Consider the following 26,734-nt stretch of genomic DNA (forward strand, 5'->3'; position numbering starts at 1 on the left):
ATGCACCATATTTTTCTTACAGCTCAAATATTAAGCTAAAGTTGTATCAAACGCCACGTTTGTATCAAATCAAGATATTATTTTATAGAATGATTGGGAGTGGGGGCTTGGCAGTCAGAAGGACCAGCAGCAGCAAGCCACAGGAATGTTTCACAAGCCTGTCCTTTGTATGACCTCCCTTCCCTGGAGTGTGGGAGATACTGGGTAATTAGCCTTTTAGCATTGGAGCTGTGCTCCATGAATGAGGTTAGCAGTGGCAATGAGGGAGACCGAGTGTTTTTAAACATATCCTTCTAGTTCAACTGCTTCAGTTTTTTGTTTTTGTTTGTTTTCCTTTTAAATCCTTCTTGTTTAGGAGGAAAATGTTTCCTGTTGATAACTTTCTAGATCTCATAATTATGAAATGGGGGGGGGGGAAACATTCTCCCACCCTATCTTTCTGACACAGTAAATCTTGCTCAAGATTTTATTATGACTCCCATTCACTCTCTCTGTGAATTTGTCTTACTTATGTCACGACTGAGAAACTGAAGTGGACATGGATTAAGAGAAACGGAAGCTAAAGAGTATTGATTTTTCAGGGACACAAATTTTATTTACAAGAATGCCAATACTGGAACGTCCTCTTTTGTTGGATTAAGAGAAAGTGCTTTAAGTGCAGTTTAAGTGGCCTCGGCTAGCTGGCACTAAAAACCTACTGCTGTATCATAATTTACAAAATGTAGACCTACTTACCTTTCGGTTGTATCATACTATAACACAGATGTAGCCTATTGTACATGCAAACAACAGTAGCAAACAAGAGTAAACTTTGGATTTATTTTACAGATACAAGCATTCCTTGAAGGTACAAATCGTACAGGTCAAAATGTGCTCATAAATGACTGCATAGCTTTAGATAACATACAGATATTTGGCTGTATCTTAACACTATTTAAAACAACTAAACTCACTATGATGTACATCTTGTGCACAGTATTTTCTTTGAGACCAAGCTAGTCATTCTATTCAAAAGTATAGGCTACCTACGTCTGCAGCCTAATAATCAGATTTAGAATCAAAGTGCAAATCGAACTCCGAGCAAGATATTCTCCCAAAGTGCCGAAAACAATGGAAGTTCTTCACTTCTGGTTAGGGACTCCTGGTACTTGGTGATGTCAGACAGTATTTGGGTCATTTGAAGGTTAGCAGCCACGGAATAGGTTCATGGAAAGTTCATCCGCATATATTAAGTAATTCTATCCGTCCCTGTGACATAACTAGTATGAAGTAGGTTGTGTTGAGACAACATAACCAATCCATCAATAAATGAGATATAAGATCTCCTAAACAAACTTTGTTATGTAAAACAGATCACTGCTTGTAGGGCTTTTCTTAGACGGAGAGAACCTCTGCGCACAATGGACGTACAAACATTTTTGAGATGAAAACCTCGATGGAAAACGTCTTTAGAGCACATCCGATTTGATTTCTATAATGCAGAATAATACGGATCGTTTACATACTTTAAAAAAGTAGTTATTTAATTGAAAAGGTGAATCTAAGATTAGTGTGGCGATTAGACTAGGATTGTTAACGTTCGTTCATCCTCTTCTGGACACATCTTGAAAGAGAAGAAACTTTGCTTGGAACGCGTGCAATACAAATCATGTTTGATTACATAGATTTTTTTGCAGTTGGACCTGGAGAAATTCTGGATTTTTATACCGCAAGTTCTTGTATGTTCCAGGAGCGATCGCTTTCGGCATGCTTCACTGAACTAACTGAGGCGGATTGGCAAGTGCGCCGGAGCGCGCAATGTAGGTTACATTTTATGTGCATTCTGATTATTTTAATAATGTAATTTCTCCACCGACTTTGGATGCTGTTGATGTTGTTTGAGGAAACAAACAGATTTGGTTGAAAATGCGATTTAGCAAATAAGTTGCTAGTTACCCAAATAAGTTTTCTTAAATATTGGAAAAAGTATTTGGAACTACTGTCTATTTACTTAATCTTTCACAACAAAGCAATAGGTTATAAATTGTATTTCTGGCTAGTGAACAGAAATTGGAAAATAATCTTTAGATGCGAGAACGTTGAGTCAAATCTAAACTATTTTGTTTCTATATGACTTAAATTATTCCAAATCAGGTCAGTACAAACTATTATAAACTCAGGTTATGTATGCTTCAGATTTAAATCAAGTATTTTGAGGAAAATATGTTTTTTGAGCATGGAGCATCATATCACAGCCTATGTGGTCATGTGGTCAAGATTGTCACTGTGGGGTTAGGTTGGGTTCACTGTACGGTTACCAACTCAAGAGGTCAGACGAGGCCCAGACTGGTTGTCTTTTTCTAAAACAAAGCAGAACTTCCAGGAAACCTCTACACCTGTTATTATTTCTCCATCTTTATACCACATTAAGTGGTTATGACTTCATTTCAGTTGAACCAATGATGACAAAAGAATGGCATTATGGAGCACCTTCTATTAGGATAAGGTGACTATTTTAATGAAGTGAGTATTAATGTGCAAAATCTTTCTGGTTTTGCATTCTCTAAGTGTCTCCAGAATTTTAAAAAAAAGATACAGTTTGCAATATACTGATACAAATGCACATTTGAAATTACACAACCCTAACATGTAACAGCTAACATCTTCGACCAGTAGGTTGAAGTCACCCCACACGTAGCCTCACAAAGCATTCCACATATTCATTAGTTAGTGGATCTGGTGGCATGCTAGTCCACCATTGTTTTGCAGGGGGAGAGAGGACTTGCTAATGACTGTGCTCTTGAGGGTGAGGGTAGGTTCAACTTGAGGCCACAGATTCAAAGGGATGGAGATAAGCTATTTTTCTTGTTCTGCCCTTATCTATGACTTTTTAGTTATCTGTGAAATTACACTACATGTAGTAATAATGGAGGTGTTATAAGTCAACAGGAAATCAGCCCTCATGAGTCGTGACTGTGGTTGACATTTTTTAAATTGCTCAACAATTACATATTGCTTGCTTATTTTATTTGGGAAGACATTTTTTCAGGTTCACTATGAAGTAACCATGAATATATTTTATGATTAAAAGTCACTTAACATCTTAGCGTAATGTTTCAGACCAGTGCTCATAGTGTCAAGTATTCGGCGAAAAGCCAACTGCAATTGAACTTTGTTTCTCTCAAATAATATAAAACTATCTAACTGATGTACTGTTTAGCCTCTACCTAAGTGGACTTGGTACTATTGTGCGAGCTACACAGATTATACACATATCGTTCACCGTCATAACATTTTCAGGACAGCAATTGACCATATATAATCCACAATATGGATAATGATGTATGGTGATGATCTTTCCTTGCTCTCTCTGGCTTCTGTGTCAGCAGCTGTAGAAACCCAGAGCTCCAGCTCTGAAGACCTGTTTGTCAATCCTCAGTCTCCCCTGCCACCTCCTCGCACCTACAAGCCCTGCTTTGTCTGCCAGGATAAGTCCTCTGGTTACCACTATGGCGTCAGTGCCTGTGAAGGCTGCAAGGTGAGGTGTAAGATCCTAATCAGGATCTTACTACCATGCTCGTTAAATCTACAGCTACATATCTTCGAACAATATGTTAATGTTTCTTTGTGTTGGTCTTAAAGTTATGTGGGGCAGTGAGTGCCTGTATGTATGTGTACATAAGTCAGCTAATTAATAACTAACCCCATGGGACATGTTACTGTGTTTAGTTAATGTACAGTGTTTATAATCACACAAACAAATGGAAATGTGCCCTAGTAAACTGCTTGTTTAGACATATCAGACAAACAGAAGGTGAAAGGCCCTATGTGAAGTTAGGTAGAAGGAGCACTGATTCATTAGGAATTGTGGATTTGCTTATTAAATGAAAGCATCAATTAAATGTTATTTGATTCAATTCAATTAATACTTTTGCCATGTGATTTAGGGTTTCTTCCGTAGAAGTGTCCAGAAGAACATAGCTTTTACGTGCCACAGAGAAAAAAACTGCATTATCAACAAAATCACCCGGAATCGTTGCCAGTACTGTCGACTGCAAAGGTGCTTTGCAGTGGGAATGTCCAAGGAGTGTGAGTGCCCGACACATTTCTGAACCTTTCTAGAAACCCACCTAAACCTATTTTCTTAAATTTTTTATGTCTGAATTGCTGATAATCTGCCCAGCAACATTTCCCCCGCTTGTAATTTCCTAGTCCCTCAGCATGTGAAAAAATTACTTATAGTCATGGTAATATATACTCAGCCAGACAGCACCAGGGTGCTTTCTCGTATGATGGCGGAAAGCAAAGTTCACCAAGTCAGGTCCAGGGATCACCATTTTTAGTTGCCAGGGAAACGCAGAGCAACAACAGCATAGAAGAACAGCAGGGCAACTGGAATGGCTGGAACCACAGTGTTGTTGGCGGCTACCAGCATGGTTACCAGCACAGTCACTACAGTAGCAGCCAACCAATCGGCAGCATTCCATACAGGGAAGAAAGGGTGATTTATGAGAAGGCTCACCTAAACAGTGCCACCATTGGTGGAATAATAGATGACAACAACCAAAGGAAGCACAACATTAACGAACAAACTGTTTCCAATGGTATCAGTGGATCAGCGTACAATGTGGACCAGAGGGCACATCTGGTGAGTGACCTTTGCAGATCTAGCTTTTGTATTGTTTGTGATATACATTTTGGTAAAATATAAAAAATATTTGTAACTTTCACAAAGCAATTGGATTTCAAAGTGTTTTTCTTGTGAGCAGACTGAGTATAAGAAATATCTCACTATATTTCGATATCTTCTATTGCTGATTGTCTATACTCTGTCTGTCTCTACAGGTGTGTGGGACGAATGACTCTCCCTACGTAGACCCCTGCAAGTCCAGCCAGGAGATCTGGGAGGAGTTCTCCATGAGCTTCACCCCGGCAGTGCGGGAGGTGGTGGAGTTTGCCAAGAAGATCCCTGGCTTCCGAGACCTCTCCGAACATTACCAAGTCAGCCTGCTCAAAGCTGGGACTTTTGAGGTAAATAACAAAGTGAGCTATTTCGACAAGCACAAAGCCATGTACCATTTTCTCCCACCACAGTGATGATCAAGGACCTCTTCATGTCATACCCATCTCTAATCCATCTTCTCCACTTCCCCTCTAGGTGCTAATGGTGCGTTTCGCTTCGTTGTTTGATGTTGCGGCTCGGACCGTCACCTTTCTGAATGGCAAGCGATACAGCCTGGAGACCCTGCAGTCTCTGGGTGCTGGCGAGTTACTGTCTGCCATGTGTGACTTCAGTGAGAAGCTGGCCACTATGCAGTTGGACGCTGACGAGATGCGCCTATTCACTGCCGTTGTCCTTGTCTCTGCCGGTACAGACACTTCCTTCTTCCAGTTCTCCTGCCTGTCTGCCATTGCTCCTATAATATTGACAATTCCGATTTATGTTGTGAGCCAAATTATGTGTAATTTTCCATGTCAGCTTAATTGTATGCTTAACAGCCACGCCATGATGCTAACAATCTGCTTAATTTTGGGGGGTTAGATCGTTCAGGGATCCAAGGTCTGAGCTCTGTGGAGGCCCTTCAGGACAACCTGATTCGAGCATTGCGGAACCTTATCATGAAGAACCACTCCAATGGGGCCACTACTTTCACCAAGCTGCTGCTCAAACTGCCTGAGCTGCGCTCCCTCAACAACTTGCACTCCGAAGAACTACTGGCCTTCAAAGTGCACCCTTGAACCCTATGGAGCATGTGCGTTCCAGCTGTGCCCCTATACTGCCCTTAAAACCAGGACCCCTACCAACACCACCAGGACCTGCCTATCCCCAATCTTTGCATAATTGAGTATCACTCTCTAGAATGTATTCTAAAGCTCTTATATTTTTTGCCTGATGTTAAAACAAGGGTCAGAGAAAAGAATATCGTCTTCTGTATTCATAAGAGGTCATGAAATTGATATCTTGAGATGTTGCACACACACGTGTGTGAGATGCTCGTGGTTTTGCAAAGTAAGAGGCACTTGTTTTATTTTCAAGACATGAGTGAGTACTACACTGACTTTACAAAAGATCTCGTTCAGAACCACATAGGTTTTTGTTTTTCTCAGAAAGCCATTTGATTCCAAAGTGTTGTGCTCATGAACACAGTGAATGTGAGATTTTCAGTATATTTAAATTAAGAGGATGTCTGATGAATATTGTAACTTGGTTTCATTTTGGAACATTATACTTATTTCCTAAAACACGCCAGACTTAAACAATAAGGAAATAAGTATCAGAAGGAATGTGCGATGATTGCTGCTAATGCATGGCTATCCTTAAGTAAATGACTTGACACATGATTTATTTACCCTTTTGTTAAGGGACAGAGTATAATTCTTTTGTTCAATTTTTTCAATCATTATTATTGTAATGACGTTTCAACTGTTCTTTGTGTATAATGTGTTTTATTCTTGTCAGAACCGTTGATGTTTGTTTTTTATCAGGTATCTTCACCTCACTACTTTCTGAAACTGCACAGTATACCTTTTGCAGCAACACTACTTTGCACACTGTGTTGCGGAATTGCTACCAACAGCATCATTGATGTTAGTGTTTAAACTTCCATGTTTTTAGGCTCTCTTCCATGTTCCAGCACAGCAACATAAATGTATTTCCTATGTCTGTCTTTCATGGAACCCATGTAAATAGCCATGTATATCTCTCATATATAATAATATAAATATATAAATAGTATAAATAAATACATAAGTTAAATGCCTGTGTTTGCATTTTATTCTTTACATTGTGCACTTCAAATGAAGTACAAAGAAGTTTGTCCTTATGCCACAATGTTTCACAGCCTGGCTGTTTGGAATTACAGGACAGCTTCGATTTGAGATTTTCCAGTTCGAAAAAGGATTCATGGATTTGTCCGAAATAAATATTGTATAACCCAAGTAATTCATTTATATCGAAGAAAATACAATAATATATTGAACAAAGCTGTCCACAAGGTGTAGCTGTCCACCTACGGCTCAGTCTGATATTAAATACATATTGTACTGAAAAGCATGGCATGTCGTAGGCATGGCTCATATTTGCTATGCTACTGCTGTATATGCACACTGTATTAATTATTCATGTAACACAAAGATAAATTATATTATTTTAAAAATCATGCTGAGTTTTATATCCAAATGTATTCTCTTAATCTTATCATTTTGAAACCAATTGTATATTACCATGCGGTTGAAAACGTAAAAAAAAAAAAAACATTGTAGGTGAAGATTTTGTTGAAGAGCACTCAGTGTAATAGGACTGCCTGATTCATGCAGTCTTGCGATAACAAACCCAGTATTTTACATAAAAGTCAACTAACGGGAAAAGGGTGCAACATGGCACATACAAGATATGCATCATTGACACTCAAAGCTGCGTACCTTCCTTCAATGTCTGTGTGGGCTGGTCACTAGGTATTCCTGTTCAAATAAAATGCATACAGCATGAGTGGAGACATTCAACATATAGACTGAGAATACAGGTGTCCTTAAAAAAAGCAGAAGAAACAAATGTAACCACATTTGTCTTATACTGTAATTCATTGAAGTTAAGTTTTTCATTGAAATTCTTTCATTGTAATTATTACTTTACTGTATGTATATATATATATCTTTAAAATACTGTGTAGACTGTACACACTTCAAGTGATTTCAAATACACATCCCACATAGATTAGGGTCTCAATCCTGACTACGGCTGTCCTCAAACCCCGTTCCACCCCCGAATGCCCCAATTGAAAAAACCATGGCAACCACACATCAATCAAGACCATGGTTTTCCTTTGTTTACTGGTTAATAGGCCTGACACGATCCTCTGGAAAATCAAACAAAACTTTCAAAGGAAGTTTGATTGAGAGCTAGTGGTTTTAAAGCAGATATCACCCTCTCATCCTGTTGCTACTTGTGTAAAAGCCAGTATAAAATGTATGATGGTTATAAATGGCTCCTCAAAGATGTCAAGTTTAAATACCTAACAACCAGGAAACAACAGATATAAAATTCATATGAACTGTCTTTTTTTGTGCTGTAATACATAGATTTAAGTGCTTTTACAATTGAATGATTTTGAAATGTTGTAACTGTAATAAAATGATGATGCATCTGTTATAAGAGCTGGATAAGAGCATCTGCTAAATGACTAAATGTTATTAAACGTATTAATCTGAATGGCGTAGTTATTCAATATTACTTACACCATTAGCCTACACAAAATATTGACATTTTGCATATGGAGTGGTATCTGTAAAAATACATACAAGATTTGCTTAATGTTCATGAAATTGAAGTGGACTACAGATTGTCATTAGGATTTTCCCTTGTGCTTCTCCAGTCTAAACAAAAGCACTGTGGGTGGGATTGTCTGAGCTTTATTGAAAGGATAATGCAAATCTATGCAGCCTATGGTTTAAAGCATCCATATCTAATCCTGCTGATTGTCTGTTGACTCCTGACAGAGCTCTGTGATAAGGTACGCCTTTCCTTGGATTTCGGACGCCACCACAGCAAATTACAGAAGGAGAAGATGGACAGAGAACGAGTGAATTGTGGAAGCAAAACAAGAACTATGCACCATATTTTTCTTACAGCTCAAATATTAAGCTAAAGTTGTATCAAACGCCACGTTTGTATCAAATCAAGATATTATTTTATAGAATGATTGGGAGTGGGGGCTTGGCAGTCAGAAGGACCAGCAGCAGCAAGCCACAGGAATGTTTCACAAGCCTGTCCTTTGTATGACCTCCCTTCCCTGGAGTGTGGGAGATACTGGGTAATTAGCCTTTTAGCATTGGAGCTGTGCTCCATGAATGAGGTTAGCAGTGGCAATGAGGGAGACCGAGTGTTTTTAAACATATCCTTCTAGTTCAACTGCTTCAGTTTTTTGTTTTTGTTTGTTTTCCTTTTAAATCCTTCTTGTTTAGGAGGAAAATGTTTCCTGTTGATAACTTTCTAGATCTCATAATTATGAAATGGGGGGGGGGGAAACATTCTCCCACCCTATCTTTCTGACACAGTAAATCTTGCTCAAGATTTTATTATGACTCCCATTCACTCTCTCTGTGAATTTGTCTTACTTATGTCACGACTGAGAAACTGAAGTGGACATGGATTAAGAGAAACGGAAGCTAAAGAGTATTGATTTTTCAGGGACACAAATTTTATTTACAAGAATGCCAATACTGGAACGTCCTCTTTTGTTGGATTAAGAGAAAGTGCTTTAAGTGCAGTTTAAGTGGCCTCGGCTAGCTGGCACTAAAAACCTACTGCTGTATCATAATTTACAAAATGTAGACCTACTTACCTTTCGGTTGTATCATACTATAACACAGATGTAGCCTATTGTACATGCAAACAACAGTAGCAAACAAGAGTAAACTTTGGATTTATTTTACAGATACAAGCATTCCTTGAAGGTACAAATCGTACAGGTCAAAATGTGCTCATAAATGACTGCATAGCTTTAGATAACATACAGATATTTGGCTGTATCTTAACACTATTTAAAACAACTAAACTCACTATGATGTACATCTTGTGCACAGTATTTTCTTTGAGACCAAGCTAGTCATTCTATTCAAAAGTATAGGCTACCTACGTCTGCAGCCTAATAATCAGATTTAGAATCAAAGTGCAAATCGAACTCCGAGCAAGATATTCTCCCAAAGTGCCGAAAACAATGGAAGTTCTTCACTTCTGGTTAGGGACTCCTGGTACTTGGTGATGTCAGACAGTATTTGGGTCATTTGAAGGTTAGCAGCCACGGAATAGGTTCATGGAAAGTTCATCCGCATATATTAAGTAATTCTATCCGTCCCTGTGACATAACTAGTATGAAGTAGGTTGTGTTGAGACAACATAACCAATCCATCAATAAATGAGATATAAGATCTCCTAAACAAACTTTGTTATGTAAAACAGATCACTGCTTGTAGGGCTTTTCTTAGACGGAGAGAACCTCTGCGCACAATGGACGTACAAACATTTTTGAGATGAAAACCTCGATGGAAAACGTCTTTAGAGCACATCCGATTTGATTTCTATAATGCAGAATAATACGGATCGTTTACATACTTTAAAAAAGTAGTTATTTAATTGAAAAGGTGAATCTAAGATTAGTGTGGCGATTAGACTAGGATTGTTAACGTTCGTTCATCCTCTTCTGGACACATCTTGAAAGAGAAGAAACTTTGCTTGGAACGCGTGCAATACAAATCATGTTTGATTACATAGATTTTTTTGCAGTTGGACCTGGAGAAATTCTGGATTTTTATACCGCAAGTTCTTGTATGTTCCAGGAGCGATCGCTTTCGGCATGCTTCACTGAACTAACTGAGGCGGATTGGCAAGTGCGCCGGAGCGCGCAATGTAGGTTACATTTTATGTGCATTCTGATTATTTTAATAATGTAATTTCTCCACCGACTTTGGATGCTGTTGATGTTGTTTGAGGAAACAAACAGATTTGGTTGAAAATGCGATTTAGCAAATAAGTTGCTAGTTACCCAAATAAGTTTTCTTAAATATTGGAAAAAGTATTTGGAACTACTGTCTATTTACTTAATCTTTCACAACAAAGCAATAGGTTATAAATTGTATTTCTGGCTAGTGAACAGAAATTGGAAAATAATCTTTAGATGCGAGAACGTTGAGTCAAATCTAAACTATTTTGTTTCTATATGACTTAAATTATTCCAAATCAGGTCAGTACAAACTATTATAAACTCAGGTTATGTATGCTTCAGATTTAAATCAAGTATTTTGAGGAAAATATGTTTTTTGAGCATGGAGCATCATATCACAGCCTATGTGGTCATGTGGTCAAGATTGTCACTGTGGGGTTAGGTTGGGTTCACTGTACGGTTACCAACTCAAGAGGTCAGACGAGGCCCAGACTGGTTGTCTTTTTCTAAAACAAAGCAGAACTTCCAGGAAACCTCTACACCTGTTATTATTTCTCCATCTTTATACCACATTAAGTGGTTATGACTTCATTTCAGTTGAACCAATGATGACAAAAGAATGGCATTATGGAGCACCTTCTATTAGGATAAGGTGACTATTTTAATGAAGTGAGTATTAATGTGCAAAATCTTTCTGGTTTTGCATTCTCTAAGTGTCTCCAGAATTTTAAAAAAAAGATACAGTTTGCAATATACTGATACAAATGCACATTTGAAATTACACAACCCTAACATGTAACAGCTAACATCTTCGACCAGTAGGTTGAAGTCACCCCACACGTAGCCTCACAAAGCATTCCACATATTCATTAGTTAGTGGATCTGGTGGCATGCTAGTCCACCATTGTTTTGCAGGGGGAGAGAGGACTTGCTAATGACTGTGCTCTTGAGGGTGAGGGTAGGTTCAACTTGAGGCCACAGATTCAAAGGGATGGAGATAAGCTATTTTTCTTGTTCTGCCCTTATCTATGACTTTTTAGTTATCTGTGAAATTACACTACATGTAGTAATAATGGAGGTGTTATAAGTCAACAGGAAATCAGCCCTCATGAGTCGTGACTGTGGTTGACATTTTTTAAATTGCTCAACAATTACATATTGCTTGCTTATTTTATTTGGGAAGACATTTTTTCAGGTTCACTATGAAGTAACCATGAATATATTTTATGATTAAAAGTCACTTAACATCTTAGCGTAATGTTTCAGACCAGTGCTCATAGTGTCAAGTATTCGGCGAAAAGCCAACTGCAATTGAACTTTGTTTCTCTCAAATAATATAAAACTATCTAACTGATGTACTGTTTAGCCTCTACCTAAGTGGACTTGGTACTATTGTGCGAGCTACACAGATTATACACATATCGTTCACCGTCATAACATTTTCAGGACAGCAATTGACCATATATAATCCACAATATGGATAATGATGTATGGTGATGATCTTTCCTTGCTCTCTCTGGCTTCTGTGTCAGCAGCTGTAGAAACCCAGAGCTCCAGCTCTGAAGACCTGTTTGTCAATCCTCAGTCTCCCCTGCCACCTCCTCGCACCTACAAGCCCTGCTTTGTCTGCCAGGATAAGTCCTCTGGTTACCACTATGGCGTCAGTGCCTGTGAAGGCTGCAAGGTGAGGTGTAAGATCCTAATCAGGATCTTACTACCATGCTCGTTAAATCTACAGCTACATATCTTCGAACAATATGTTAATGTTTCTTTGTGTTGGTCTTAAAGTTATGTGGGGCAGTGAGTGCCTGTATGTATGTGTACATAAGTCAGCTAATTAATAACTAACCCCATGGGACATGTTACTGTGTTTAGTTAATGTACAGTGTTTATAATCACACAAACAAATGGAAATGTGCCCTAGTAAACTGCTTGTTTAGACATATCAGACAAACAGAAGGTGAAAGGCCCTATGTGAAGTTAGGTAGAAGGAGCACTGATTCATTAGGAATTGTGGATTTGCTTATTAAATGAAAGCATCAATTAAATGTTATTTGATTCAATTCAATTAATACTTTTGCCATGTGATTTAGGGTTTCTTCCGTAGAAGTGTCCAGAAGAACATAGCTTTTACGTGCCACAGAGAAAAAAACTGCATTATCAACAAAATCACCCGGAATCGTTGCCAGTACTGTCGACTGCAAAGGTGCTTTGCAGTGGGAATGTCCAAGGAGTGTGAGTGCCCGACACATTTCTGAACCTTTCTAGAAACCCACCTAAACCTATTTTCTTAAATTTTTTATGTCTGAATTGCTGATAATCTGCCCAGCAACATTTCCCCCGCTTGTAATTTCCTAGTCCCTCAGCATGTGAAAAAATTACTTATAGTCATGGTAATATATACTCAGGATGTTAAGGTCCCTTGGTCATTTAAAAAACAAAACAAAACAAAAAACTCTTATTTGTTAAACACAAAAACATCTAGATTACCAATAAGGTAACACCTACAACTGGAGTTGCTGACAGATAACCACTCGTTTTTTATGTGATCCAAGCAATCCCACAAAATTTCACACATATGACATTTTCATAACATTTAACACCACCATGGGTGCTGTATGTGACTACACTGCTGCTACTGTACTGCCATTATTGACGCTGCTTGGTGTGTGGATCAAGAAATGAAATAGGGCAGAAACATCCAGGGAGTGCTGGATGAGCCTAATGCATGTGTGTGTGTGTGTGTGTGAGTATGTCTGTGGATATGGGCTCTTGTTGCATAAGGGGAGCTTCTTATACATGTAAATAGCTTCCATTGCCATAGTCCAACTGGTGACCTGTGTGATAAGCTGCATATAGCAGCAACAAATAAAACCTGCTTTTTTCTGATTTAACATAATATTTAAAAAAATATATATGACTGCTTGTATTTTTACATTATTTCTTGTATTTATTTTGAAAATACAGTATGTTCATGAAAGACAAGTGTTTTGTTCGTTGAATTATACTTTTTTTCAGGAAAGCCTTAGTCCTTTTATCTTGAAAACGACTCTTCCTAATCCATTGTTCTATCATGGCAACGGAAATCTACTATAGCTTTCGTTGTAGTCAATTATTTAGCCATATATTTCCTCATTCTATACTCTCTTGTCCAGCTGTGAGGAACGACAGGAGCAAAAGGAAGGAGACTGTTAAGATGACCGTCATAGAGACCTATGAGCTGACGGCAGAGCTGGGCCTCATAGTGGAGAAGATCTGCAGGGCCCACAGAGATACATTCCCATCTCTCTGTCAGTTGGGCAAATACACTACAGTGAGTAATGGCTCTCAGGGTCATAGTATGGATGTTGTTTGGCTCAAGAACACTACTGCATCTATCAACAAAGTCTAATAACCCTCTTTTATCATGTTATTTCAAAGCTGTAATGGTTGACAGCTGTTGTGGTTGTATTACAGTTGGGCCTCATTGTTAGTCCAATCAATTACGGTTGAAATGTTTTGTCTAACAACAGTACAGTGAATTCGTGGACCTTTATATTTCTTTCCACCCCCCACCACCCCCCTTTGTGTCCATACAACTGTAGAATTCGAGCTCAGACCACAGGATACAGTTGGATTTGGGTCTGTGGGATAAGTTCAGTGAGCTGGCCACCAAATGTATAATCAAAGTGGTGGAGTTTGCCAAACGTGTACCTGGGTTTACCGGCCTGACCATTGCTGACCAGATCACGCTCCTCAAAGCTGCTTGTCTGGATATTCTGGTGAGCGTTTTATCCTACCTGCGTGAGAATATCATAGTGAAAAATCTTTTTTTTCTTCTAATGTGATAACGATTGTGCAATTATGGTGAACAGTGATAGTGAAATATTGTTGTTAAGCGTAATTTAGCCTGTCAAAAATTATTTGACGGACTACACAAGCACACACATACGCACACAGGCACACACACACACAGCATACCCAATATCATTCGGACCGATTATTTGGAGTTCACCCACAGTGCGTCCTGTGGTTCACACTTCATGGATCCCCCATCAGATTGTCATCATGGCAGACAACTGTGTTGGGTTCAGTCAGAGTGTAAGACCGAACGCATGTTTTATTCCCTTTCATCTCACCATCTCCTCTGGTATTCAGTGTCAACACTATCATTCAATCTAGCCATCAAAAGCTGTGTTTGCATGAGTGATGAGTCCCTTGTGGCTGTCACCTCTACAGGAGCCCTATTAATATGCATGATTATGTTCATTTTACAATAATTGTATGTTTTATAATGAACCACGGGACTATTATTTGTTTAAGGAATTGTGATTCAGAACTTGATGGCCTTAGTTTTGATGGTGTTAGATCTAAACTTGTAATGACTCTTTCAAAGAGTCATCCTTCGCTATTCTCTGTATATTTAAAAAGACTGTTTAATTATGCCTTATCTTTTTATTACTCTATACTTAAATATAAATGGGCTGAGATAGAAGTTCATAATATATCACTGTTTATTTTATTTCTTTTTTGTCCCACTGTGTTTCATTGGCTTTTCCCCCCCTTTGACAGATTTTGAGGATCTGTACCAGATACACTCCTGGCCAGGACACCATGACTTTCTCTGATGGCCTGACACTTACCCGCAACCAGATCCACAATGCTGGCTTTGGGCCCCTCACTGACTTGGTGTTCACCTTTGCCGGCCAGCTCTTGCCACTGGAAATGGATGACACAGAGAGCGGCCTTCTTAGCGCCATCTGTCTGGTGTCTGGAGGTATTTCAACTCAAACTCAATTTTGAGATGGCCCATAACATAACATGGTGTTACTAAAACAAAGGTTTTGTGCGAGCATGGAAATGACACCAAGCTTCATAATGTGTCATCCATGTCCTTGAACCTTATCACAGTCCCCTCTTCTCTTCCCCCACAACAGACCGGCAGTGCTTGGAGGAACCATCTAAGGTGGAGGTTCTCCAGGAGCCACTATTAGAGGCCCTGAAGATCTACTCCCGTAAGCGTCGTCCCAGTATGCCCCTCATGTTCCCCAAGGCCCTCATGAAGATCACTGACCTCCGGACCATCAGCACCAAAGGTCAGAAGTGAATTCCTGTGGACATCTCAATAGCCAGACTAAGCTGTAAATCTACATACATTTGATGTAGTTATAGAAATGCCTGGTATAAGATTCTCCAAAATGTCTCACCTTTCCCGTTTTCTCTCTTTTGGTATCTTTATTGCAATGTACAAATTCAGGAAGCACACAGTGCAATTCAGGGTTAGCTATGACATGAAAAAAAGAGAAAAAAATATATGAATATTGTTCTTTTCTCCCCGCAGGAGCTGAGCGTGTGGTCACTCTGAAGATGGAGATCCCGGGTGCCTTGCCTCCTCTTATCCAGGAGATGCTTGAGGACCTGGATAACCTGGAGAAGTCAGAGGCGGAGGGGAAGAGAGCAGAGCAGAATGGCGGGCCACACACAGTCACTATTTCTGCGCACTACATCGACTCTGGCCTCTTTGCCTGAGGTAAACCATATGTCAAATTAACAGCACCTCAGAAATATGCTCAGAGAGGAGCCACATAGCTAAATGCTAACAATAACAACGACAGATACCACAACAGATTGTTTGCTAATGGTTTTACCTCAGAGTTTAGGCTCAATTTTCTGTTTTATGCTTTGTTTGCATGATACATATATCACATGAATGAATATTTTACCTCATTAAACCACTACATTGTTAGTTTGAATATTTTCACTTGTGCAAGATGGATGGATTCTTGTCCAGTTAGGTACAGTTTTACTGATACTGATGTGCTCATGAGCACCCATTGCATTAAAGAACATCATTCAAATTCTTTAAAAAGTTTAATTTCTGGAGTAAGTGAAGAGTCAAAAGGGAAATGTAAATACGAACATAGTACAATATTTACAGAAATGACATTAAAAAAATTGAGAGAATATACAGTATGTCACATGTTTTGCATTTATAACTGGATATAACCTAGTTTTCAAGAGTAACCTGTTTGTTGGTCAGTATCTAGCAGGCTCTTGTGTTGTAAATACAACAAAACCATCTGTGTAGTGCAGTCCTAAAAGTTACTCATATTATAATTATAATAATGTATTCAAGTAGCAGACACTTTTATCCACAGCTACAGTACATACAGTACAGGAGGGATATACATCTGCCTGCACTGATCTGCAGTCAAGTGCTATAACTACTGAGCCATAGCCTCTCATGAAGTCTTAATAATGTGGTTGTGTGAATGGATTCACATTCCATCTTGAAACAGAATGACATGGGATGTAGTTCTTTGAAAGGAGGGGTGGCTATTGGATTTGTAACTGATGTAGTTTATAAGCTTTTGATAGGTGCCTACTTTTAAGTAAAAGTGTTTACATCTGCTTTTTTTTCCTTGCATGATTGGCTGTTATATATGCGCAAATACAGTTTATGTCAGCGTATTCTTTACAGGCCATTGTATGGCCATGCTTATCTCAATAATTATTGTTGCATTTTTGTCAAATTTATGTGATATTAAACATGATCATCTACGAATTACATTCTTGAAAATATTTCATATCTGCATTTTAATTTCCACAAGCTTATTTTGTCAAAATACATCCCTATTCTTTCCCTGGAAAATGGGTATTGACTTCTAAAATTTGCTTGGACGTAGTTCTCATTCGCAGGGCTCGGTCTCCCCCCTTTGTTCATGTTGGGATATTACACTTCAACCTGCTGCTGTACGAAGAGAAGCTCAGTCTTCACAAGAGTCCACATGCCAATATATTTATTTCACACATGAAGTTCAGGTAGCTGTCAATTCCTTGTTCTCTATTGAGTGCTTCAAAGCTTCCCTTGTACTGTGTACTTTAAATACATAAATATGCCAATTTGATACAATACAGACTGTGGTAAAGTGCAATTACATTACAACCATATAGAGGCAATAAACATGCTATGTGATGTGCAATTTCCGCAATAAAACAGTAAAGACACAAACGTTAGATCCTGAGAATGTCATGAAAGTGCTTACATCAGTGAAAATCATAAATTACAAATATCTACAAATGTAAGGAAGCATAGCTCACGGTATAGTATTTAATGTAATGATGTCCCATACAGTAGATAGCGATGTGTGTGTGTGTGTGTGTGTATGTGAGCTTGTTCTTATATGTATACATATTCCTGTGTGTGTCTGCCTACACGTGTGTGTGTGACTTTTTTACATAACATTTTACAATAGTATGTATACAGTATACATCAACTATTCTGATCATAGCTGAATAATAATTTGCTGGATCCATATTAGTTGGAGCAAACATCCAGATATAGGACCATGAAGGTCACTTGGTTGCGGCTGCAGAATAGCTCTTGTTCACTCCAGCTTCATCCTGGCTTGTCCTGTAGTCTAAAATAGAAGGTATCAGGAACCAAGCATAATCCAAAATATACTAAACAAATATACCACATAGTCCATAGGGCTAGTTCAATTTATGGTAGGAAATTTTCAGAATGTATTGTACATGGTTCATGCTTTTTGTTCCTGATATGGTCCTAGTTACCTGCTAGCTGTGGTGTTATAGTATTCATTCTCCTCCAGAACCTCCTCTATGATGGCCTGCAATACAGACAGTATGTAATCATGTATGTGTTAACCTAAGTGCTTGATATACATTGATACATGCTTTGTTACACAATTAAAATCACCAGATTCTCTGCCTGTCCGCCTCCACTTTAACAGCCTGGAACTATCACAAAGGTAGGTAAGTGGGTTCAACTGTAGCTAAGTGATTAGTGGCTTATTGTGAATAGTTTGATCATACAAAGCAGACCTTATTTCAGGCTCACTTGGGTCACTTTACACCTTTGTGATAACTTATAATGGTAACACTTAATATTATTTAATTATGTAGCAAATGATATGCACCTACAATGTTTCTACTATAGGATAACCTAATTGTTAACCTTAATGTATGTAAATGTTGCCTATTTGAGTGGGAGACAAGAGCTAGACCCTCAGTATGTGGTCTTGAGGAACTCTACTTGATCATGGAAGACAGTGCAAAAAGGGCACTCTAATATAATGTCCTCATGCAATCTCAATTGAAAAATGCTCACCTTCATCTGGTCATAGGTGATTCCATCCTTGAGATTTCCATCACCCAGCTCATCTATAGAAAGTGAAACATTAGCAAGTTTAGCTAAATTATACCTGTATTTCTACCCTAAAGAGAAACATACCTGGGCTGTTTGCAGATACAGAGTCTCTCCCAAAAGACTGGACCAGGGACCACCATTCTGAACCGGCTGAGCCTGACTCTATCAGCTCTGGAGAACACTGGAGGAGCTGAAGACAAAGAACAGGAGGATTTGAAATGGGAAGTTCTTCCTGTATTCCTTGGTTGTGAGGTTAGTCATCATGAAATAGAGTAGGGCATCGTCTATTTCATCATAAGTGACCTAATTCATAAGATTCTTTCCCATCAATCTTCACAACCTTTTACAAATAGACGGGGTAACGCCTGATTTCCAATGTGAAAGTGATCAAAGACAGTCACATTATACACTAACCTTATTGAGTTCAACCTTCAGATTGTAGGGACTGCTACCATACTGGAAAAGGGACTTTTTGAATCTCTCAATCGCCCGTCGTTTGGCATTATGATTTAAAGCTGGAGGAAGCTGAGAATTCAGACAAGTTGAAAACCCAGACGGGAAAAAAACATGACTTTTGTCAAATGCAGCTCTGTGCTCATTACTACTGAGTTACCTGGGTGATGTATATGATCTTATGCAGCTGGACCAGGAGCCTCTGGATAGGATCATCAATCTGACGAACCTTCTTATGGGAAACGCAGATTCCTTCTGACACTACAAAAAATACACGTATATACGATGTAACACATTTGTTACTGTAAACTTAATTATTATCAATGTATGTACTAACTTTACTCGGTCTAGGTGAGTTCTTAACATTAGGGAACTGAAGTTGTCATAGATAGATAGACAGTGTTCAAACTTTACTTGGCCTAGGTTTGGGCTTGGGTATAGCACAGTCCCCCCTGAGAAAATAAATAAAAATATGTTATTATGGCAAAAGCATTGGTGACATACACTTCACATGCAGGAGCATGTGTGTTTGTATGTGTAATACTTGTGTAGAGACTCACTCTGCTAGATGTTGGTCATGTGTAACTGAGGCACTGACACTGCGCCTTTCTGGCCCTTTGAATAATGACAAACACACAATGTTTTAGAAGATTATCATTTTAGTAAGTGGAAAGGAAAGTGTTATTAATATATACACACCAGTGTCTTTAGTTGAAGATGCTGTGGAGATGGTTCTGGTATCTGATGACTCAACATCATCATCTGTGTCAGCACCTATCAGAAAGCACAGATTCTGTGAACAAAATGGCTGCAAGAGATTCCTCTGGTACTGAAACTTCATCATTATAAGTCATCTAAAATGTTACTTCTTTACTTCATTCCAGTTTTTATTTAGAACAGTAACAGAGAGACGCACCTCGTGTGAGGTTGTGTTGGTTATTATTTGACCTGCAGGTTAAAATAGATTGTGTTGTCTTGGACTCCTGAATTGTCCTCTCGCAGTGATTAAATTGAACAATCTGCAAAAAAAGAGGCACTGACTTCCTTCCACTGTCCTTAAAGGTATCTATGGGAATGTTGTTGTTAAAGCTCACCTGAGACATGCTCATACTGCCTCGATGGCTTTCAAGGAAGTACTTCTGTGCTCTCCTCCTGTCTCGGTCTGCTCTCTTCTCTAGTGTATGCTGGCTAATGTAGACGCCATCCATAAACTTCATCAGGATGTCAGAGATCTTGGAACTGACTGCGACTATGTCAGGACGCAGATCAGCCTGAGGAGTCAGGCACCTGGGAAAGGAACACCCAGTAATATTCAGAACCCCAGAACCAATTCCTCCACATAATTTCAACTACCTACATTGGTGTCTTGGATTCTGAGTCGCAATGTTTGGATTTGATCCGATTTACATAACGATAATAATGTTTATTGAACTACTCCTTGATCTCACCATTTAATCATGTCTGGGACTCGTTCTGAGAAGGCCTCTTCTACCACGGGTTCGTAGTCAGCTTCCACTATCTTTCAAAACACATCACAGTGTTTGTGTGTTTTATGTGTGTAGAGGAAAAAGTATGAGCTTGTGTGTCAGTGTGTGACGCATGTGTGCCTGTATGTCACCTTGGTGGCAAGGGAGAGCATGTTGCTGCTGTAAAAGGGAGGGTTCAGGGTGGCCATCTGGTAGAGGATACACCCCAAGGCCCAGACATCTGCCTTCTCTCCATACGGCTCACTCTTCACTATCTCTGGGCTGAAGGAACAGATTTACATTGTTTATGGAGTAGTTATATTGACACAATATGAATATTGAATACATATTACATCACAAAAAGTATTTGTTTGAATTTTATTACTATCTTAATGAGAACATACCAGGAGTAAAGGATGGTTCCAACAACAGATGTTAGTTTGCTGTTTTCCTGTTTCTGTTTTGCAAGTCCAAAGTCAGCTAGATAGAGGTGTGGCACAGGTTATTTCCCAAACCAATTCTATTGACAATTTAAATTATAATACAATAAATGGTTGAATAAATATATCATAAAATAAATAGTATATATATACAACTAACAATCTGAAATACTAACTAATGGTGACTTTGTCCTTCTCTCCCAGCATGACATTATTAGGAGTGAGATCTCGGTGGACGATCCTCTTCTCCTTGTGCAGGTACCTTAATGCCAAACACATCTGCCAAATTGAGACAATCAACATGAAAAGGATCAGGCAATATGTAGACTTTCCATGTCTGATAGAGACGTGAGTGAAAAGCCCATTTTTCTTTTTGTTCAATGTGTCTACTGTGTATACTTTCTTACCTGGATGAATATGTTCCAAACTCTTTCTTCCATAATTTGTTGCTGTTTTTCTTTCAGTGAGTTGAAATGGATGGCCAGAGGCACACCTTCAATCAACTCCATGATAATATACAGTCGGTCACCTATAGAACAAAGCAGAGCAAATTGAAAGACTGATATATACATTTTACATCAAAACTGTTTGGATACTGCTTACCTTCCAAGAATGTCTTGTAATATTTCACAATATTTGGATGAGTCATCTTAGGGGAAAAGAGACATTTAAAAAAGAATTATCCAGTGACAATGAAGAATATTATGCATTTAAAATTATACATCTCCATGTTATGAAATCACCCGTGAAAAACATGACAGACCTGTTCCTTAATTATCGTGAGTTCCGACACAATTTTCTCCACATTGCTGTCCCTGGCCCTCTTGTCTTTGCCGAACACGGGGTTGTGGAGGTTCACTTCCTTCAGAGCCAACAGGTTCTGTCCACTCTGCTTCCGTACCTTTCAACAACACAGAAGAGAGAGTCCACGTCATTAAACAACAAGTAATAATAATTGATTTATTTTTTAAGATAGTACCTTGAAGACACTGCCAAATGCCCCAGTGCCAAGGTGGTCCAGTATGGCGTAGCCATTAATTACTCTCAGAGGAGGCCGGTTCTGGTCCACAGCCTCTATGTTTTCTCTCAGGCTCTCCAATTCCTCGTCCTGAACACCAGACAATGTTTTTTTAAATAGCATGCTAACTCCTACAACACTATGATAATCGATCAAATTAGACAATCAATTCTTATTGTAAGAGGCAATACTGATTTCTTACAGTGAAGAAAGAGACTTTGGCTTGCAGCGCCTCATAGGGTGTGATATCTCGCACATAATGTCCAACATCAATAAACATCTCAAAAAGTTCTGTAGGAAAGAGTCTGTAAAGGAAAACTACACTCTTAGACCAAATAAAAAGCAATGAACAAAGTAAACAAATTGATTTTTGTACAGCAACCTTTTAAAAAGATGACGGTTTTGTTCCATGCTGAAGAGGAAACGAAGAGTCCGGAATGCGTAGCACTGTCAACACCAAAAACATATTGTAATTCAACGACAAACACAATATTTTGCCTTAAAAGTTACTCTATCGTAGGAATATAATATGGGGTACCTGTAAGGTGTTAGGTTGAGGTCCACATTGAGAGTGTTTTGGTAAAATCAATTTAGCTATTGAATAGATCCCATTTTCCTGTAAAGAAGTGCATTTCAAAATTGTTCATAGTAACGTAAGCTTCACTTGCATCAGGCTGTAAGGAATCTGTCTGTGGAGAAGCTCTCCTACCTGGACAATATGATGTGCAGTTGTGTCATCCAAAACGAGCTCAGTTAGAGCTGCACAACATGCTAGGAAAGTAATAGTTTCAAGTAAAGGAGTAAATAGACAGAAAAAACTATTCATAATCAACTATTATAAGCTAAAGCTACACTGTAGCAGTTCAATCCTTACCTGACTGCAGGGCTATGGTGTTGTCCATCTCCTCTTGGGGGCTAAGTTCTTCACTTATGTGCTGTCTTTGAATGCGGCCCGCTGCATTGGCGCTGGATAGTGCCTCAATGGTAGAGCGGTCAGACACATACATGCGCTCACTGGGAATGACAAGACCCAACACACGTGACCACTGCATACATAGACAACACGTACGCATCGACACAAGCTGCCGTTGGGCTGAATTGTGTTCCAACACAAGGTTTTCCCACCTGTTCAAAATGTGGAGAATCTGTTGCACCCCTCCCCAGGTACGTATCTCAGCACGGGTCTCTGGTTCTTCACACAGCTGGACCAGGACCCACACCACGCTCCACAGCAGCTTCAAGTGCTCCCCGTGGAGTAGGCTGAGCAGAACGGGAAGGCCCTCACACTCCCGTACTTGGTCTCGCACCCGCCCCACAGGGGAGAGGAGTCTTAGCAGCTCAGCACTTATTCTGCAGGAAGGAATGCCCCCACACACACACACACAGCAGGGAACAGAGGGTATCTACAGCTGTTCATAATACTGTATTCTAGCAGTAGTGTTGGTTGTGAGGGAAAAACATATTTAATTTCATAGTACTGTTCTGTACGTAATGTTGAATGTTATTATGAGAGGCACACATACCGCTTTGAAAGTAAGTCATATTCTTGAAGTATCACAATAAGGTTTTCCACTACTGGCAGTTCTCCTATCTTCTCCTTACATTTTGAACTGGAACAAAGAAATGCCGGTATGTGGTCAGACATTAACTAACCAAAACATCTTTCAATTTATAGGATTTTCCAAAAGGGTTTCAAGGGAAGGTTACCTCTCGGCCAACGTAGTGAGAGTTAGGAGTGCACCCAGTAACACATTACTCTCTCTAGTTGATAGAAGTTTTACCAGGGTCTGAATGTAAACAAAAGCCAGTAATACTGTACACTGGTTTGTATATACAAACAATACAATACTGCAGAATATGCTAGAAATATTGGCTAGAGTAAGACATATTAAAAGTAATTATTCAGGCTAAGTCAGAAGTCCCACTGATACCAGTGTCTCCTTTACAAGGGTGCCTGACATATAGAGGAAAGATATACAACCTAAATGACTTTAGAAACATATGACAGGAAAAGGGAGGTGAGGATCAGGTACCAGTTACACACATACTAATTTGACATACTAATATGATACAACTAGTCCTAGTCCTTAAATTATGTACAGTACCTTATGAGCTCCACTCTCTATAACCCACCCCCTTTGATCCTCCACAGCAGATAGTTTCTGAAACATACCTATGAAGAAAAACATTTGACAGTCATTAAGGGAGGGCATACTGTGGTATATCATAATCCTTTGTGTGTGTCTGTGTATCTGTCTGTGCGTTTATTTGTTTGTGTCTGTGTGAGCAGATGCATAAGTGTGTGTTTGTGAATGAGTACATGTGACTCACAGGTCATGGTCACCAGTTTCTCCATAGCAAACGGCTGTTCCCCACTTTGAAGATAAACACTGGATTCTGACTCCATGTACTGCAGCGTGTCGGAGAAAAATTGTATTAGTAGTAATTCTATTAGTATCATTTAGTGAAACTAATGTGTCAGAAAGTACTTACCATGGCAAGAAATGTGACACCTTGGAGCTGATGAAAAAATGTCTGGAAACAAAGGCAATAACCATTATCGTATTAACAGTTTTCAAGTGTTGCCATTATTAAATTAATCAGCAAATTTGAGGATTTACCTGATAAAGTGGCTCCCTAATCAATAACCTTAAACAGATCAGCACTCTATGGACAGACTTTGGTGATGCATGGTTCATCCATTCACTACAAAGTGATTAAACAAATATGAATATACATTTTTCTTTTTAGGTCTTTAACGACAGACACATTAACAGATAACAACTTTACAATATAAATATTAAAACAGTGTTACATTATAATTACCTGCAGAGTCTATTTTTGACCAAAGTGGTGAGAATCTCCAAAAAGTGTTTTTGCAGGGGATGGCTGCTGAAACCCCTTTGGTTTCTATAAGTTGCACTTTTAAAGGGAAACAAGGGAGGGTCAAGAGGAAGTCATATCTTCAATAATCTTTTACCTTACATCAGGTGACACAAACCTGAATTTTTCCAGTGCCAAGGCTTCAGTGTGAAGCTCACTCCTATTTCTGGTTACATTATTTTGCAGAAGAGAAGTCTGGAATTTCCCTCCTCTTTGTCTGACTTTACTTTGGTTCAGTGCTGCCACCTAAATATCAAGAAGACACATTCTGCTGTAAGATGATGCACACACCTGCCCAGATTATAATGGTTTCAACTGTTATACCTCTTCTCTTGGAGCAGTGGTTGCAAGTAGGGACAGAAGCCTTTTAAGATCACGTGATTCGCTGAAAAATATTTTGGGGATCCGGTCAGTCTTTACGCACACTACTTTTTGCTTCAGGTATTTTCTGATTATGATATGATCAAAATGTTGCAAATACGAGCATGTTGCAAATACAACATGTTTAACATTTCAATTACAAAAAACTTACTTGTTGCAGTCAATTCCTTTTGATTTTTGGAGTATTTTTTCTGATGGCTTTACGTTTTTAACCAGGTTGGGCATTTTAAAAACTGCAATAGGCTTCCATGGGCCAATACCTGAGTATTTAACTAAATTCTTTACAGCAGAAGATAACATGCGATCATACAAACAAATGTGACATTAATCTTCAGATACCGGCAGCACAGAATATACCGTATGGTAAACTTCAACTAACCTGTATTGCTATGCTAACTGAAGTCACAACTTCTGTCCAGAAGTACTGTTGATGTCTTTATTGCGGCTTGTAATGTAGGTAGCCTAAGCATAATAAACAATATTGAGCCGTTAATCCCGTTCAGCCTTCTTTACCATAGTAAAATTGTACCACGCTAGTTATCATGAATATTTTAAAATACTTTTCATCAAGGTTTTTGTTTATTGTTGGTTTATCAGCTATACATTTCAGGCAAAGGTATGGTCAAATAAGAAAAGGTTATACTTGAAATCAATCATATTTTAACCAATCAGAAAATGTAATGTTAGTGTGTAGCCTAGTTACTATGGACACAGACGACGCTCATCACCTCACCTGCCGTCATTAAATTATAATGACACTGGCATGTTATGTAACTTGTTGTTCTGACAGCAACCTTATATATAAATGTATACTTTTTTTAATTATAAAAAACTCCATCACATTCATTTGGGTGGATTATCATATCTCAGGATGATCATGACTCAAAGACAAGTGAAACTAGACAATAAATTAGCAGTGTGAACTTTTATATATTATATTTTTATATATACATATATATGTATATATATATGTATATTTATATAATTACATTTATATATTTTTTTATGCAGGAAAAGCAAGATATTTAGCGTGGAAAAGATGCTATCGCGGGAACATTACAGTGCGCACGCGAGGTCATTTTCCTATTCTTGATGGTTATACGCATTCATTTGACGTATGCTCCAATAGAGCCAACTTGTTGTACGTAAACGGAAGACGTTGCTATGTTCAGTTTGTAAGGGGAATGTCGGGTTGTGAATGATCGGTTTCTGAAGCGGCCGGGAACATCAACATAGCTAATGGGTGAGCGTACATTTTAGATCGCCAAACATTGAGGAAATCGTGTTCTTAGTTGCACTAATATTCGTGGTTTTTGCACTAGGTAAATTTGTTCTTGAAATAAGTGATTTTCCGTGCTTTCTACATAGTCTAGGTTTGCTGGCTAGTTGTGTGAGTAACCAACGCCCAGTCGTCCGCCCCCAGTTAGGACGCTACTGTAGCTGGCTAGCTAGCTAGCAAAACGATTTATAAGCTACAGCAGGACTAGCTAATGTTACTAGACTAGGCTACCATGTAAAGCAGGGGT

At 38.8% G+C, this 26,734-nt stretch overlaps 3 protein-coding genes across 3 annotated transcripts; 2 read left to right on the forward strand and 1 right to left on the reverse strand.

The window, feature by feature from the left end:
* Nucleotides 1–3,319: 3,319 nt before the first annotated feature.
* On the forward strand, nt 3,320–7,126 carry LOC136943902 (nuclear receptor subfamily 1 group D member 2-like). The gene is made up of 6 exons (XM_067237385.1): nt 3,320–3,517; nt 3,927–4,068; nt 4,242–4,627; nt 4,825–5,010; nt 5,138–5,348; nt 5,522–7,126. Exons 1-6 carry the CDS (start codon nt 3,320–3,322, stop codon nt 5,716–5,718), a joined length of 1,320 nt encoding a protein of 439 aa, XP_067093486.1. The 3' UTR covers nt 5,719–7,126.
* Nucleotides 7,127–10,233: 3,107 nt separating this feature from the next.
* LOC136944839 (retinoic acid receptor beta-like) lies at nt 10,234–15,926 on the forward strand. The gene is made up of 8 exons (XM_067238755.1): nt 10,234–10,384; nt 11,954–12,102; nt 12,512–12,653; nt 13,574–13,731; nt 14,003–14,179; nt 14,970–15,174; nt 15,335–15,493; nt 15,739–15,926. Exons 1-8 carry the CDS (start codon nt 10,234–10,236, stop codon nt 15,924–15,926), a joined length of 1,329 nt encoding a protein of 442 aa, XP_067094856.1.
* Nucleotides 15,927–17,701: 1,775 nt separating this feature from the next.
* On the reverse strand, nt 17,702–25,433 carry nek10 (NIMA-related kinase 10). The gene is made up of 32 exons (XM_067237387.1): nt 25,360–25,433; nt 25,152–25,212; nt 24,946–25,073; nt 24,771–24,866; nt 24,566–24,650; nt 24,438–24,479; nt 24,276–24,354; nt 24,050–24,117; nt 23,652–23,731; nt 23,468–23,554; nt 23,070–23,294; nt 22,819–22,958; nt 22,654–22,715; nt 22,483–22,560; nt 22,327–22,391; nt 22,147–22,249; nt 21,906–22,034; nt 21,690–21,827; nt 21,530–21,575; nt 21,334–21,455; nt 21,103–21,205; nt 20,891–20,966; nt 20,639–20,768; nt 20,469–20,539; nt 20,115–20,307; nt 19,720–19,813; nt 19,181–19,281; nt 18,982–19,092; nt 18,652–18,757; nt 18,529–18,581; nt 17,973–18,028; nt 17,702–17,818 (listed from the first exon to the last, which is right to left on the reverse strand). The coding sequence occupies exons 1-32, from the start codon at nt 25,431–25,433 to the stop codon at nt 17,797–17,799; spliced, it is 3,024 nt and encodes a 1,007-aa protein (XP_067093488.1). The 3' UTR covers nt 17,702–17,796.
* Between the last annotated feature and the right edge of the window lie 1,301 nt (nt 25,434–26,734).

The sequence above is a fragment of the Osmerus mordax genome, chromosome 6 (genome assembly GCF_038355195.1).
Source record: "Osmerus mordax isolate fOsmMor3 chromosome 6, fOsmMor3.pri, whole genome shotgun sequence".
NCBI lineage: Eukaryota > Metazoa > Chordata > Actinopteri > Osmeriformes > Osmeridae > Osmerus > Osmerus mordax.

What these genes read in the sequence shown, in the direction of transcription:
- nek10 (XM_067237387.1), bottom strand. Translation starts at nt 25,433, where the DNA reads ATGCCCAACCTGGTTAAAAACGTAAAGCCATCAGAAAAAATACTCCAA. An exon ending in GAAACTGGTGACCATGACCT is followed by an intron (nt 24,118 to 24,275) that starts GTGAGTCACATG and finishes TTTTCTTCATAG; the next exon opens with GTATGTTTCAGAAACTATCT. An exon ending in CTCAACCTAACACCTTACAG is followed by an intron (nt 22,392 to 22,482) that starts GTACCCCATATT and finishes TGGTGTTGACAG; the next exon opens with TGCTACGCATTCCGGACTCT.
- LOC136943902 (XM_067237385.1), top strand. Translation starts at nt 3,320, where the DNA reads ATGTATGGTGATGATCTTTCCTTGCTCTCTCTGGCTTCTGTGTCAGCA. An exon ending in TGGACCAGAGGGCACATCTG is followed by an intron (nt 4,628 to 4,824) that starts GTGAGTGACCTT and finishes CTGTCTCTACAG; the next exon opens with GTGTGTGGGACGAATGACTC. An exon ending in TCAAAGCTGGGACTTTTGAG is followed by an intron (nt 5,011 to 5,137) that starts GTAAATAACAAA and finishes CTTCCCCTCTAG; the next exon opens with GTGCTAATGGTGCGTTTCGC.
- LOC136944839 (XM_067238755.1), top strand. Translation starts at nt 10,234, where the DNA reads ATGTTTGATTACATAGATTTTTTTGCAGTTGGACCTGGAGAAATTCTG. An exon ending in GTGCCTGTGAAGGCTGCAAG is followed by an intron (nt 12,103 to 12,511) that starts GTGAGGTGTAAG and finishes CATGTGATTTAG; the next exon opens with GGTTTCTTCCGTAGAAGTGT. An exon ending in CTGCTTGTCTGGATATTCTG is followed by an intron (nt 14,180 to 14,969) that starts GTGAGCGTTTTA and finishes CCCCTTTGACAG; the next exon opens with ATTTTGAGGATCTGTACCAG.